Here is a 16,180-nt window from a genome sequence, read left to right as displayed (position 1 = left end):
AAGCATGAATGCTTTACACAGTTTGGCCACCAGATGGCAGCACAAGAAAAAAGTCAATATGGTTGAAAAAGTTACAGATACTCTAATTGGCAATGCTTCTCTTTCTCCCCTTCTCTAAAACTTTCTTTTTGAGGAGAACCAGAATGTGAAGGTATAAATATAAAGGAATGTTTGTGAGAGCATTTTAATTCATTCATAGATTTTGTTTGCTCATCATTTATGTTTAAGGAAAATTTCAAACATTAGCAGAAGAGAATACTATAGTGAATCTCCTGTACCAATTACCCAGTTTCAATAATTGGTGACTTGTAGTCAATCCTTTTTCACCTCTAATCCTAGGAATTTGATCCTTTCCATTCTTCCTTTCCTCCCCATTAATACTTTTATAAAGGGAGAATTCATTTTATAGTTTACATAAGAAAAGATGCATGAGAGGTTTATTTTGTATCTTTTAAATATAATGTCCTAATGAATTTTAATAGAATACTATTAATATCACATCAAAGAAACATTACTAATGATAAAATATGGGTTGATTTCACTTTCGTGGATTCAAATAGTAGTTTTAGTACCTCTATATTTTAATTAGTTGGTTAGTATTATGACAACAGTAATGTAAATTATATTAATGTAGTTGTTTAGTTGCTAAGTTGTTTCCAACTCTTTTGTGACTTCATGGAAAGTAGTCTGCCAGGCTCCTCTGTCCATGGGATTCTCCTGGCAAGAGTACTGGAGTGGGTTGCCATTTCCTACTCCAGAGGGTCTTCTTGACGCAGGGATCTAACCTGGCAGTTGGATTCTTTACCACTGAGCTACCAAGGAAACCCAGGCATATTCATGTAGAATGGAGACTAAATGTGTGTTAATCTGTTTGGCCATTAATGTATCCACAGTCAATAAACACTCTCAAAGTTACAAAGCTTTGTTTTTTTAACATCTATAAGACGAAATGTAAACACAGGAGTTCTCAGTGGATAACTTTCAGCATATTATTTGTAATGCTCTGGCTGATTTTTTTTAGAATGGAAAATTAACACATTTTATAAGCATATTAGTTTTATGATCTTTTAATTTTAGTATTTGTTACAATGTCATGTTCATGCATATAAAGGAATTTGTATTTTAAAGCTGAAGCATCACACACATTTGACTTTTAATTAACAAATTATTAGAAATTACAGACTCTAATATGTTCTAAGAATAAACTAAGGAAATGCTCCAATTAAAAAATTTGACTTAAAAATGAGCATTCCAAATTATTTTAAAGTTTTCCAAAAGTAATGGTAATGATACCAATGCAGCACAGTGTTGAAGTTCTAGGTTCTCTCTAGCACAATATTAGCAGTTAAAAATCTTACTGCTGTGGAAGACACAAAACCGAAGTGGTTTAGAAATGGAACAAGACTGACATGCAACAAGATCTGTTTAATTCAACAACAGATTACTGCTTAGGAAGTTTGAATGCAAGATGTGTAACACGAGACCATAAGCTCTACATGCAATATACATCATATTCACAACACTGAAGTGGCAGGTTACACTCAACATGCAACACCGGGGCACAGCACATGACAAGCACAGGACACCACACTGGTGAGGGTGCCAAAGATTTTGTCACCTACTTGTCAATAGAGCCCACCATGTAGTAAACCATTGGAAACCAACAGATGGCATCCAGAAAATGCATGTCTGGCCTAAGTAGCACATGGGTTACAAAATGAAACACAGTGTCACAACAGCGGCAGCACTTCTAGGGAAGGAAGTAAGCTGACTCAGTTCTCATTTCCAGTACTAAATGCCATTGGCAAGCTCATTCTCAAGTGCCTTTTCTCTTTACATTAACTTAAAATGTCATTTTTACTTGTTATGAATAATACAACACACTAATTTTAAAAAAAAGTCGCATTTCTGCTTTCTAAATCAGAAACATTATGGCTGTATTCTACAAAACCACCAAATTGATACGCTTAGTTTATTACTAAAAAGTATTTTCAATGAGTTTGAAATGATTCATCCTGAGAAAGTCTTGTAAAATGGGAAACTAGTGATTTTTTGGATGATATAAAATATAAGAAACTAAATTACTGTGTCTCTCTAGAGTAATTTTCTCTAAGAGATACAGAGAATCACCACATATCCCTTAATATATCAACATATGAGTAAATAAATATAGTATATGTACCCATGCATATATATATATATAATACAGAATTAAAATGAAAGCATTTCAACTTTTACACTACTGATTTTCTCAATATACACTGCTGAGCAAATTGTATTACAACTGAAATCTTTACTCTTTATGCACATTTGGGGAAAGACTCATAAACCTGGAAGCTTCCTTAGAAATTACCTAATCCATTGTATTCATTTTATAAAGTTATCAATTCTTTCACGCATCTATTCATGCAGCATCTCTGAATCCAAAAGTTTTTCATAATAGACATTTTGGTATACTAAGATGTATGCAAAAAAATATATATATCTTGTTAGCTTGTACTACAAGAAATAAGAGTTTTTGGAACACATATGGAAAAGCACAAAGTTATAGAATATGCTGAAAAATAAGGAATGGGTTGCATTCGGGAGACAGTATAGAGGAAATATTTAATTTGGATGTTGAAGGATGAGTAGGAAATGGATCAGTAAAGGGGGAGGAAAGGGGACTTCTAGCAAAGCGGAGCACAGCCCCAAGAACATTCCAGCCAGAAGTCTGCTCCCTGATTCATTTCTTCCTGTTGATCAATTTCCTCTCTCTTCACTTTAAAGAAAAATAATATTTAGTGCATGAATCATAAAAAGAAAACATCCAAAGAATCTCACTGTTGATGACATTCCCACCATCTTTCCTAAAATGACTTCCTAGCCATTTTAAGTGGTTCCATTACTACATATTATAAATGTACCACAATTCATTAAAAAAATAAAAAAACTTCAATTATTCAGTTTCTAAGGTATTTTCACTTTTATGCTATTAATCCCTGGAGTGACAAGCTATTTCTAATATCTTGCTATTATAAAAATTACTGCTCTGGACTTTTTTTGGTGACTTTTTTCCTAGCATTTGGTTTTATCATTTGCCCTAAAACATGCATAGAAGTTTTCCCATTAGTGAATCACAGGATACGAATATTTTTAAAGCTCATGGTGAAGGCTGGTTTCACAAATAGAATCATATATACTTCCAGTAGCGGTCTTCTCTTTCTGGGTGCTGCTTCTTACAATCAGAAGGGGTATTCACACTGCTCATTTCAGACCTTCTATGTTTCCTGCCTGCCTTGTGGTTATGGAAGAAGATATTAGGATTCGAGTGACACAGACTGGAACAGCACTGAGGTTCTGTGGTGCTTTGAAAGATCCTTTTGACTGTGTCATTTGGGGGGTCATTATTTTATCTCTCTTTGCTCTTACATAGTTCCAGTCAGATAAAATGAATAGCTCAAGAACTTACATAGCAGAATTATGTTCATAATTCCTTGTTATTAATTGCACAGCTATACCCTGTGTGAAATAATCTCCTAATTTAAAAAATCCAGATCATTTCCATTCTTTATTCTATCTTCTCTGACCATTTGGCCACTGTAACATATCTGTCTTCCAAAGACTTGGAACAGTACTTGATGTGACCAAATAATTCAACTTAAGTTTTCCATGTGATGAGAAGTACTGGGGTCACAAGGAACAAAGTAAGTCTTTATGTTATGCCAACCCTTCTATTCTGGTCTTTGCATTTTGTTGCTCTGTTGAGTAGAAATCATTCAAAGTACTGAAACATCAAAATTACTGCCTGTTGTTAGGAAACTTGTGAATCTTACAGACATGCCATTCTGCCACAAGCATGCATTTATTATACAATGCACAAGCAATCTTTCAAATTTTTAGAAATTAACATCTGTATTATGGTAGCACGGTACATCCTTATATGAATCCAGCAATGTTACAAGGCAAGGCAAGTCATTTGAAACCTGGTAAATATATAATTCTGATGAAGTATATCTAATGTAGGGAATCTAGTATGCCATGTGCATGTTTGATCAGTCACTAAGTCCTGTCTGACTCTTTGCGACTCTATGGACTGTAGCCCACCAGGCTCCTCTGTCCGTGGGATTTTCCAGACAAGAAAACTGGAATGGGTTGCCATTTCCTCCTCCAAGGTATCTTCCCAACCCAGTGATTGAACTCTGATTTCCTCTACCTCCTGCATTACAGGTAGATTCTTTACCACTTGAGCCACTGGTGAAATCATAAGACCCACCCACTACTTCTACTGATAAAGGTGGCTTGAAAGGACACCTGAAATATAAGGAATAGATCAATCATACATTTATATGTACTATGCTGACACATTTAAGTAAACTGGCAAAGGTCTTTATGGCACTAAACTGCTTACTACTAAAAAAAAATGAAAGTGAAGTCGCTTAGTCGTGTCCGACTCTTTGCGACCCCATAGACTAGCCTATAAGGCTCCTCTGTCCATGGGATTTTCCAGGCAATAGTACTGGAGTGGATTGCCATTTCCTTCTCCAGGGGATCTTCCCAACCCAGGGCTCAATCCCAGGTTTCCCGCATTGTAGACAGGTGCTGAGCCACCAGGGAAGTCCAGGAAAAAAAAAAACAAAAACAGCACATCATTAATCAGTCTTATCTGTAATTCAATTAATAAAGATGACTATTTATGAGTCTAAATATCTTTACAAAGACTTTCATTACAAAAATTATGATTATACACAACTATGAATTAACCAGTTAATTGTAGGAAATGAAAAGTTTCATGAAACTTCATGGATTTTCAAGTTGAAGATCCCCATTTAACTAATAATTATAATAAACTTGGGGGCTTCCCTGGTGGCTCAGATGGTAAAGAATCTGCCTACAGTTCAGGAGACTTGGGTTCAATTCCTGTGTGAGGAAGATCCCTTGGAGAAGGGAATGGCAACCTACTCCAGTATTCTTGCCTGGAGAATCCCATGGTCAGAGAAGCCTGGAGGGCTACAGTTCATTGGGCTGCAAAGAGTTGAACAAGGTTGAGCAACTAACACTCTAATAAACTCATTTTTTAGATTTCAAATTCAAGAAATGAATGTATGAGGCAGTTTATTTTGTTAGCATTTCATAATCCCAATTTTAAGCTTATTTCTTCCTGAAAAATGAAGTAGTATTTTAATTTCAACAACTTGAAATAAATTTCCTTGTTTTTTTGTTGTTGTTGTTGTTAATCGGGTTTTCACAGAAACTCACTCATTAGTTTGAATAGTGACAGTGTCCTTTTGTTGACTGGTACAAGTAGGAAAACTACATTTCTGGACTGGCTTTCATGAGTCAGATACTCTACTAGTGCTCCATATACATTATTTTATATAATTATAAAATAAGATAAATGTTCTCATTTTACAAATGAGAAAATTGAGGCTTACAGAAATTCGGTAACACAGAGCCTAACAAGAGGGTCAGTTAGATCTTATTTCAGATCTGTGTGAGTCCAAGGCTTGAATGTTTTTAATAAGGACCTTGATATATCAGACAGTGTACTATTACTTTTGAAATAAGCTGAACTGGAGCCTACTTGTATCTATATGTGCAAAGAAGATTGATTTAGTAAAGGGATACTTTAAACAAGATGCTGTAAAAGTTAAGAAGATAAGCCTGAATCTTGTACTTTAAATCAGCGTAGCTTTGGGTAATATATTCCAAAGTTTTTTGACTCACTTTTCCATCTCTCATATGAAATGGTATCATCAGATAACTAGATGACCTTTAAGGTTGAAGCGGTAATCAAAATGTTTAAAATCAGTATGGTGCCACAGCAGAATAGAACAGGTGGTCAACCAATCAGAACTGAGACCAGTTCTGATGAACCAGTATCCAGTACAAGATTAGCATATGAAATGCAGAAGGCGTTTTACTTCGAAACATTATGAACATTTACTTTGGCATATTATGTATGTGAATATCATAAATTTAATTTACATTTTTAATTCCATATTTGTGGCATCTGTTTTTTATATTGAATTAACTGGTTTTTCCACTAAATCTCCTAAGTAGCCATGCATTGACATTATTTTTAACAATGCTCATGTTCATTAAATCTCACTAAACTAACTAGTAATTGTAGAAGTATGTGTAATTATTAGTGTGTAAATTCTTATAACCCAGTAATTGTAGAAGTGTGTGTAATTATTATTGTGTAAATTCTTATAACCCAGAAATATATTAAAGAAGAAAGCATCATATTTCTTTATAATACTGTAGGCGAGATTGAAAAATACTAGCCACATCAGAGAAACAAGTTCTTTAAAAACAATTTCATTGTTTTTTTAAAAAAGAGGATTGCATAAAACTTTCTGGAACATTATTTACTGGTGTTAGTTCTTGTTTCCTCATTCTCAATCAAAGGAACAGAGAACAACAAATAAAATTGTTTGACACCACTTTTGGGAAATACACAGGATGCTGGTCAATTTTACAGAGAGCACTTTCATCCCCACTCTTTGAAAAATAGTCAAACCCACTAAAATCATTTAACAGATGTCATGTGAATACTTGGATTTCAAACTGTAGAGTCCTTAGGAAAGCAAAGAAAAATACTTAAATGCAAAATAACCTAAAGTTAAAATATTCTTGTTTGACAATTGATAAACAATGTATTTTTGCATATGTCAAAAACGTGTAACTAAAGTAAGATCACATAGTTGAAAGAACAATGAGCTATGAACTACAGAGAAGGTTCTAATCCTAGAATCGACCTTGGAAAAAGTCATATAACTTCTTTGGCCTGTTCCTCCTTTCTATGAAATAAGAGACAGTGGTGTAATCAAGTTGCACAGACCAATTTGTTTAAATATTATTGTAATTTGTAAGCTTTGAGATCTTAAGCTGCTTGGTACATCTTTCTGAGGATAAACCATGCTATATGACATGGATATATTTTTTATGGAAATAAAACATGAAATAAAAGCTAAGTATCTACTGGGATGACTGCCATATAGTAAATGCTCAGCAGTTATGACTATAATGAACAAAGGTAGTGATAAAGATTATTAATTTTATTAAATGATCACTATGGTCTTATTTAGGTAAAATAATCTCTGATAAAAGCTACATGTATACTTATATTGAATTACTGACAATCTTTCCCGTAACTAAGAGAAACAGAATTTTCAGATTTTTTGATTGATGATTTATCAGATTCAGGAATTAAGACTGTGGACACAACAGTCTTGATTTTATAATTCTATCATACAAATCAATCAATAATGCAGTAATTGGGCATTTTGGTAATTTGTTAATTCAAAACCAAACAGAAAGGGAACGATTTAGTCATGGCAATTCCAAAGTCTACACAAGATACACAGATTAAGAAATCCTAACTCCTGCCATCTGCTCCTGGGATAAGATGGGATTAGTGATTCTGAAACAAGATTGTTTAGGGAAACTAGATACAGAAAAGGACAAAAGTAAACTCCATTCCTAAATTTGGTGAGATTGACTCTTGCAAAGTACAATACTGTGATTTATAAGGAATGTGTATTTGGCATTTACATTCAGATTCCTCACATGTCTTTGGTCTTTACCACATTTTCTAGCTCACAACTCCCCAAACCCTTGGAATTTCCTGAATGACAAGAGTCATGGGAGCACCTTCTGTTAATAATATTTGGTCTCTTACCCTCCTGAAATCACTTCAGAGACATGAAGATGAAATGGGTGTCTTGCTCTTCATAACAAGCCTCTCTCCAGTAACACTGGGTTTATGTTAATGAGGTGACATTTGGAATGCAGCTAAGGACGGAGGCTGTTTGCCAGGGAAACCGGCCTGAATAGAGAGTGGGAGCTTCAGTCCTACCTCCTGATTTTTGAGGAAGGGGTAGGGGCAAGAGATTGAATTAAATTACCAATGACCAATGATTTAGTCAATTGCGCCTATGTAATGAATCTTCTATTAAAAACCCCAAAAGACACAGTTCAAAGAACTTCCAGGCTGGTGAACAGGTAGAGATTTGGTGACAGTGATGCTCTTTCCCTATATCTTGCCCTGTGCATCTCTTCCACCAGTTTTTCCTAGTTATATGCCTTTATAATAAGCTGGCAATCCAGTCAGTAAAATGTTTATCTGAATTCTGTGATCTGCTCTACCAAATAAGTTGACCTTGAGTAGGTGTTGGTGGAAACCTCTGAGTTACAGCCAGTCAGTCAGAAGTACAGGTAACAACCTTGACTTACAACTGGCATCAAAGTTCATGCAGGGGGTCACTGAAACTTCCAGTCTGTTGTTGTTGTTCAGTAGCTGAGTTGTGTCCAGCTATTTGTGATCCCATGGACTTCAGCACTTCAGGCTCCCCTTCCTTCATTATCTCCTAGAGTTTGTTGAAACTCATGCCCATTGAGTTGGTGATGTTATCCAATCATCTCATCCTCTGCCACCCCTTTCTCCTCCTGCCCCCGGTCTTTCCCAGCATCAGGGTCTTTTTTAGTCTACAGCTGATCAGTTATAAGGTGATAACCTGGCTTGTGATTGACTTCTGAAGTGGGGGTGGGGAAATTTTGTAGAACTGAAACTTCAACCTGGGAAGCTAATGCTATTTCTGGGTAGAGAGTGTCAGAACTGAGCTGGAATCCTGAGAACTGCTTATTGGAGGTGTGGAAAAACCTCCCCCCCGACACACACACACATTGAATTTGGGTCCCAGAACCCAATTAGGAGTTTTATACATCAGGACCAGTAATTATACCTTGAAATAATATAAAGAAGGTGAAAGAATAAGTTTTACCCATTACTTTACACAGGGATGCTGTAGGCACAGTTCTTTTTTTTTTTTTTCAAGCCTCTTCCTCTCTGCTTTTCTGTATTCTGAGGCCTGAGTTGACCCACTTTAATCCAAGCCATAGGACATGGGAACTCATGCTCTAAGTCATTCATGAGTTGCACAAGCATGTATGCTTAGTCATATCTGACTCTTTATGACCTTATGGACTGCAGCCCTGCAGGGTCCTCTGTCCTTGGGATTCTCCAGGCAAGAATGCTAGAGTGGATTGCCATTTCCTCCTCCAGGGGATCCTCCCCACCCACCATGCAGATTTTTTACTATTGAGCCACCTGCTCTAAGTCAATCAGCTTGTAAATACCCATGCATTTTTAAGGGAGTGGACACACTACCCCATAAGCAAAAATAGCCAGCATCTGACACTTCTGAGTTCATATAGTGGATGAGCATCTCCTGTGTGTCAGATCATTCCATGCTCCATCACCGTAGCTACCCAGTAACCACTCTTATCCTGCTAGGATTTGCTTTATTAAACTTTTATTTCATCTAACATTGGGTCTAAGTTTTTGTTTTCCTACACCTGCCCTAACTTTACATTACCTTTCCCTGGAAGCCAAAACGGTATCAAAAAAGCATTGAATCATCAGACCTGAAAGTTCTTCAACTGAAACCTCTAGAAGTGTGCTCAAGTTTTAGAGTTGATTATCACTGACATTCTGATGCTAAAAAGAGATGCATCCATGAGAATCTTGATATTCATATATTCAGAATAAATAATGTCATGAAGTTATATCGGGGAGCTATCTCTGTTTTGAGAAAATTCTTTTCATAAATTTTAAAAGCAGAGACAAAGCACTAGATGTTGGCCTCATTTAGCTTATCCCAAAATTTGCATCACTTTAGAATGTAAGAGGAGAATTGGAGGATGTTAAACGATGGTATTGATTTAAGGACCATCTGCTACTAATTTGAGTCAGAGAGAGAAGTGTTGTAATTTTAGCACATACAATGGATTTGACCACAGCATTCAGTGCTGTATATTTATATCTGTATAAGGATCTTGAAATGTTTAAGTAGTCTTTTTTCATGAGTTTATTAATCAAACATTTTCTAAAGAAAAGAATACGGTAAAGTGTAAACTATTCATGTTATGTCACAGGATATATGTTTTAACAGTGAAAGAATCATAAGTAATGATGATGTGTTATGATATGACATAAAATGGATCATTAATATGCTTCTCTGATAATTAATGGTTCTTTACAAAGACAACAAAATTGTCCACTTTTGGCAGAGATTTTCCAGGCTAGTTGATTAATTTAAGGAAAATAACTGTAATTATTTCAGTGGCATGTTTCCCACTGGTAGAGAGATGACCATTTGCAAAAATAGTCTTAAACAAAAGGCTCAGAGTACTCTTGTTATGTTTTAAGTTGTATTTGTGAAACACAATCATACTCAATGATTGTTTTGTACCACAGCATAGAATATATCTCCCATATATGCCATAATGTTTCTGATTTAAAATATTCTAAATTTAATTCTAAATTAAATTATTTTTGATAAAATATTAACAAATTTTTGTCTTGCTTGTGTATTTTAAGATATACTTACGGGTTATCCAATAGCAGTATTACGGGATTAAGTTCTTTCTTTGGTCTATAATAAGCCCTGAGAGGAACAATAAAATTATACAATCCATTTCCAGCTGTTTCAGCTGCAACTATAATTAGCTTATTTTTGAATCCATAGGCTTTTGCGTCCTCATAGTAGTTATGCTGGCAACTCTAGAGAAGAAAAATTATACACAGAAATACCATTTTTATACTCCACTAAAATTGGGTGAAAAAACCTAGGAGACAAAGAAATGTGTAATTAGTCCTTCCTAGTGAATCCTTTGTTTTCTAATCAATTTGAAAACAGTTACACTTTTCTATGCCTAATTCTCCAGCCTGAAGGTGTGCATGGACAAAACCAGTGACTTCCAGGTATGCAGCCTGATACGGGGCAATGAAAAGGCGGTAGTGTGTGTACACACATTCTGCTGCAAAGCGGAACTTGCCGCTAGAGGACGTCTGGGTATCAATATTAAAGAATCATCACAATGTATACGTATATCAAAGCATCATGTTAAATACCTCAGATATACATAATTTTTATTTGTCAATCATAATTCACGAAAGCTGTAAAAATAATCTACCTCTGACTTTCATTTCCAGAAATAGAGTAACATTATAATTTAGTAACCCTGCAACATTCCAAGAACTGAATACCAAAAGGTATTGAAAGGGATTTTTTCATTAAAAAACAAACAAAAAACCTGTAATTGTCTAAAAGTGTACCTGAGCTGGCAAGATAATGATGTAAATATTCAAAAGTAAAATACTAATACTAACAAGAACAAGAACAACATAATATCACATTACCAAAATGTGTTTCCTGAGGCTATTTTGCTACTTCCAAGGGAGCTAGAATTTACTGGACTTGGCATTATTAAATCAAGATCCTTTTAAATAAAATTATCTGCCTGGAGAACTGCTTTAGCAATCTGGCTCTTTAACCTTTATATCTTTACGTATGTTTCTTTTTATTTGGGCTGGGATTAGTTGATTCTCTGTGGATTCATTATCAACTCTGGAATATTCTCTGCCTTCACTCCTGAATAAAAAATTGCAAAACATTTTTTGGGAACAAGGTACCTCGAGTCAGCAGAATCAATAAGCAAAAGAATTAGACTCACAAATATTACAGATTTCCTTGTTACTAGATTCAGAATAGAAAAATGAGCATGTTTACTATGTTTAAGGAAATAGAAGAGAACAAGAGGATATTGGAAATATTCAAGTAGATGTTTAAAAAATTACAAATACTCTAGTCTGGAATTAAAAGGCATCATAACTTAAAACAGACATTCAAAAAATGATTTAAATTGCACATTCTGTTCATCTGAAGGGATCAACTGCATGATTGAGTTGAAGTAATTATTCAGAATACAGGGAGAATAGAGAAAGTAGTATGGAAAAAAATTAAGATGTGTGAGAAGACAGTTTGATAATGTCTAATACACATTTAAACAGAATGTCTGAAAAAAAGATGAGAATCACTATTCATGTAAAGATTGACTAAGGCTTTTCTAGAATTAATGAAGCATGCAAATCACCAGGTTCTGGAAACCCAATGAATCCTAATCCAAATAAATAAAGATAAATGTAGGGTCATACACATTGTCATACTGCAGGACAATCAAGACAAGAAGAAGACCTTAAAAGCAGCCATAGAGAAAAGAGAACTGTACCTACAAGAAACACAAATTAGAATGATGGCTGACTTCTCACCAGCAGTGTGCAGGACAGAAGGCAGTGAAAAAATCCTAACATGTTTAAAGGGGAAAAAAAAAACAACTCAGAACCTGGAATTGGATACCCAGCCAAACTAGTCTTTAGGAAGGAGGACAAAATAAGGACATATCTAGAAAACTGAAATGGAAAGAATTTATCACTATAGGATTTCATTAGCAGGATTTCTAAAGCTGTAATCATGAAAGTGGAAAGATCAATCCAGAAGGAAGAATTAAGGCATAAGAAAGAAGAGAGCACAGGAAATGATAAAGGAGAAGGACAGTAGGTCCCCACTGGAAGTACCATTGGAGAACTGTTAAGTATAAACAGGATCTGAGGCCACACAAATTTAGGTCCTTTACAAAGAGATTATGGAAGGAGAAGGTGCCAGGTTGGGGCTGAGATTATTAAGTACTTCATTTTTATGAGCTCAAGTGAGGAAAAAGAACTACTTTAGTAAATTTAGAAGCAGCATAATTAGCAAGAAAAAATAACACAAGGATATAACATGGAATTTATTTTTGATAAACCCTGTCCAGGAAGGAGCCTGCTGATGCTCATATAAAGCAGACTGGGCAACAAAATCCTTGCTCACAGACTCCATAGATGCAGCAGGGTTGGCTGCCTAACCCCACCCTCTAATCACAAAGTGGGCACTCATTTGCAGAGCAGACTACCACCTCCAAACAGACTCAGTTCAGTTCAGTTCAGTTGCTCAGTTGTGTCCGACGCTTTGTGGCCCCATGTACTGCAGCATGACACGCCTCCCTGTCCATCACCAACTCCCAGAGTTTACTCAAACTCATGTCCATTGAGCAGGTGATGCCATCCAACCATCTCATCTTCTGTAGACCCTTTCTCTTCCTGCCTTCACTCTTTCCCAGCATCCAGGTCTTTTCAAATGAGTCAGTTCTTCCCATCAGGCGGCCAAAGTAATGGAGTTTCAGCTTCAGCATTGGTCTTTCCAATGAATATTCAGGACTGATCTCCTTTAGGATGGCCTGGTAGGATCTCCTTGCTGTCCAAGGGACACTTAAGAGTCTTCTCCAACACCACAGTTCAAAAGCATCAATTCTTTGGATCTCAGCTTTCTTTATAGTCCGACTATCACATCCATAAATGATTATGGGAAAAACTATGGCTTTGACTAGATGGACCTTTGTTGGCAAAGTAATGTCTCTGCTTTTTAATATGCTATCTAGGTTGGTCATAACATTTCTTCCATGGAGCAAGTGTCTTTTAATATCATGGCTGCAGTCACCATCTGCAGTGATTTCGGAGCCCCCCAAAATAAAGTCTGCCACTGTTTCCACTGTTTTCCCATCTATCTGCCATGAGTGATGGGACTGGATGCCATGATCTTAGTTTTCTAAATGTTGAATTTTAAGCCAGATTTTTACTCTCCTCTTTCCCTTTCATCAAGAAGCTCTTTAGTTCTTCTTCACTGTCACAAGGGTGGTGTCTTCTGCATATCTGAGGTTACTGATATTTCTCCTGGCAATCTTGATGCCAGCCTGTGCTTCAACCAGCCCAGCATTTCTCATGATGTACTCTGCATATAAGTTAAATAAGCAGGGTGACAATATACAGCCTTGATGTACTCCTTTCCCTATTTGGAACCAGTCTGTTGTTCCATGTCCAGTTCTAACTGTTGCTTCCTGACCTGCATACAGATTTCTCAAGAGGCAGGTCAGGTGGTCTGGTATTCCCATCTGTTTAAGAATTTTCCACAGTTTGTTGTGATCCACATACTCAAAGCTTTTGGCATAGTCAATAAAGTGAAGTAGATATTTTTCTGGAACTCTTTTGCTTTATCTATGATCCAGTGGATGTTGGCAATTTGATCTCTGGTTCACGTGCCTTTTGTAAATCCCCTTGAACATCTGGAAGTTCACAGATTAAATACTATTGAAGCCTGGCGTAGAGAATTTTGAGCATTACTTTGCTAGCATGTGAGATGAGTGCAAGTGTACGGTCATTTTAACATTCTTTGGCATTGCCTTTCTTTGGGATTGGAATGAAAACTGACCTTTTCCAGTCCTGTGGCCCTACTCAGTTTTCCACATTTGTTGGCATTTTGAGTGCAGCACTTTCACAGCTTCATCTTTCAGGATTTGAAATCGCTCAACTGGAATTCCATCACCTCCACTAGCTTTGTTTGTAGTGATGCTTTCTAAGGCCCACTTGACTTCGCATTCCAGGATGTCTGGCTCTAGGTCAGTGATCATACCATTGTGATTATCTGGGTCATGAAGATCTTTTTTGTACAGTTCTTCTGTGTATTCTTGCCACCTCTTCTTAATATCTTCTGCTTCTGTTAGGTCCATACCATTTCTGTCCTTTATTGTGCCCATCTTTGCATGAAATTTTCCCTTGGTACCTCTAATTTTATTGAAGAGATCCCTAGTCTTTCCCATTCTATTATTTTCCTCTATTTCTTTGCATTGATCACTGAGGAAGGCTTTCTTATCTCTCCTTGCTATTCTTTGGAACTCTGATTTCAAATGGGTATATCTTCCTTTCCTCCTTTGCCTTTTGCTTCTCTTTTCACAGCTATTTGTAAGGCCTCCTCAGAAAACTATCTTGCCTTTTTGCAATTCTTTTTCTTAAGGATGTTCTTGATCACTGCCTCCTGTAAAATGTCACAAACCTCCATCCATAGTTCTTCAGGAAGTCTGTCTATTAGATTTAATCCCTTGAATCTATCTCTCTCTTCTACTGCATAATTGCAAAGAATTTGATTTAGGTCATACCTGAATGGTCTAGTGGTTTTCCCTACTTTCTTCAATTTAAGTCTGAATTTGCCAATAAGGAGTTATTTTCTGAGCCAGAGTCAGCTCCCAGTCTTGTTTTTGTTCAATGTATAGAGCATCTCCATCTTTGGCTGCAAAGAATATAATCAATCTGATTTTGGTATTGACCATCTGGTGATGTCCATGTGTAGAGTCTTCTCTTGTGTTGTTGGAAGAGGGTGTTTGCTATGACCAGTGCATTTTCTCGGCAAAACTCTATTAGTCTTTGCCCTGGTTCATTCTGTACTCCAAGGCCAAATTTGCCTGTTACTCCAGGTATTTCTTGACTTCCTAGTTTTGCATTCCCGTCCCCTATGATGAAAAGAGTATCTTTTTTGAGTGTTAGTTCTAGAAGTTCTTGTAGATCTTCATAGAACTGTTCAACGTCAGCTTCTTCAGCATTACTGGTTGGGGCATAGATTACTGTGATATTGAATGGTTTGCCTTGGAAACGAACAGAGATTATTCTGTCATTTTGAGATTGCATCCAAGTACTGCGTTTCAGACTCTTTTGTTAACTATTATGGCTACTCCATTCCTTCTAAGAAATGGCACCAACCAGACTGATGCCACCTAAAGAATGGATAATCCCAAATGTCATAGACTAATCAATAACAACCAGAAATTTTTCCTTCTTAGAGACAGATTATCATCTTTTGGCTTTGAAAGTCTCCATTTCTCCTTCAACAAGACTCACCTCTGAAAGCCTAGCTTTTTCTTGTATCCGGTTCCCTGATTGGTAGTTTAGTCAGTAAGTCATGTTCAACTCTTGGGACCCAATGGACTGTAGCCTGCTAGGCTCCTCTGTCCATGGAATTCTCCAGGCAAGAATACTTGAGTTGGTTTCTTTCTCCAGGGGATCTTCTTGACCCAAGGATTGAACCCACCTCTCCTGTATTACAGGAGAATTCTCTAGGGAATGAGAGCCAGGGAAGCCCAAAAGGTCAACCTTACCCAAACAGTGACTTTGAACCCTGGACCCTCAGATTAAAAGTATGATGATCTACTGACTGAGCTCTCCTGGGCTCCCTGCTTGTGGTAAGCCACTCAGTCATGTCTAATTCTTAACGACCCCATGATCTGCAGCCAGCCCAGACTCCTGTGTCCATGGGATTCTCCAAGCAAGAATATTGAAGTGGGTTACTTCTGGGGATCTTCCCAACCCAGGGATGGAATCCGGGTCTCCTGCATTGCAGGAGGATTTGCTACTGTGTGACCCATCAAGGGAGCACTGAATGACTAAACAAACACAGAGAGATGGAAATTGAAATTTAATGATAAAGTTATC

The 16,180-nt window shown here is 36.6% G+C and overlaps 1 protein-coding gene across 11 annotated transcripts in view; it reads right to left on the bottom strand.

The window, feature by feature from the left end:
• Positions 1–16,180, bottom strand: part of KCNT2 (potassium sodium-activated channel subfamily T member 2) — a 433,505-nt gene that overhangs the window by 87,796 nt on the left and 329,529 nt on the right. For 8 of the 11 annotated variants that reach the window (XM_027564397.1, XM_027564399.1, XM_027564400.1 and 5 more), the window contains exons 19-20: positions 10,377–10,549; positions 1,623–1,694 (exon numbers count right to left, since the gene is read on the bottom strand). In XM_027564397.1, coding sequence (XP_027420198.1) covers positions 1,623–1,694; positions 10,377–10,549 — 245 coding nt within the window. The remainder of the gene's footprint in view (positions 1–1,622; positions 1,695–10,376; positions 10,550–16,180) is intronic. The other 3 variants (XM_027564402.1, XM_027564403.1, XM_027564404.1) reach the window with 1 other exon arrangement.

Source organism: Bos indicus x Bos taurus, chromosome 16 (genome assembly GCF_003369695.1).
Source record: "Bos indicus x Bos taurus breed Angus x Brahman F1 hybrid chromosome 16, Bos_hybrid_MaternalHap_v2.0, whole genome shotgun sequence".
Taxonomy (NCBI): Eukaryota; Metazoa; Chordata; class Mammalia; order Artiodactyla; family Bovidae; genus Bos; species Bos indicus x Bos taurus.
This window is presented reverse-complemented; position numbering and strand designations above follow the sequence as displayed.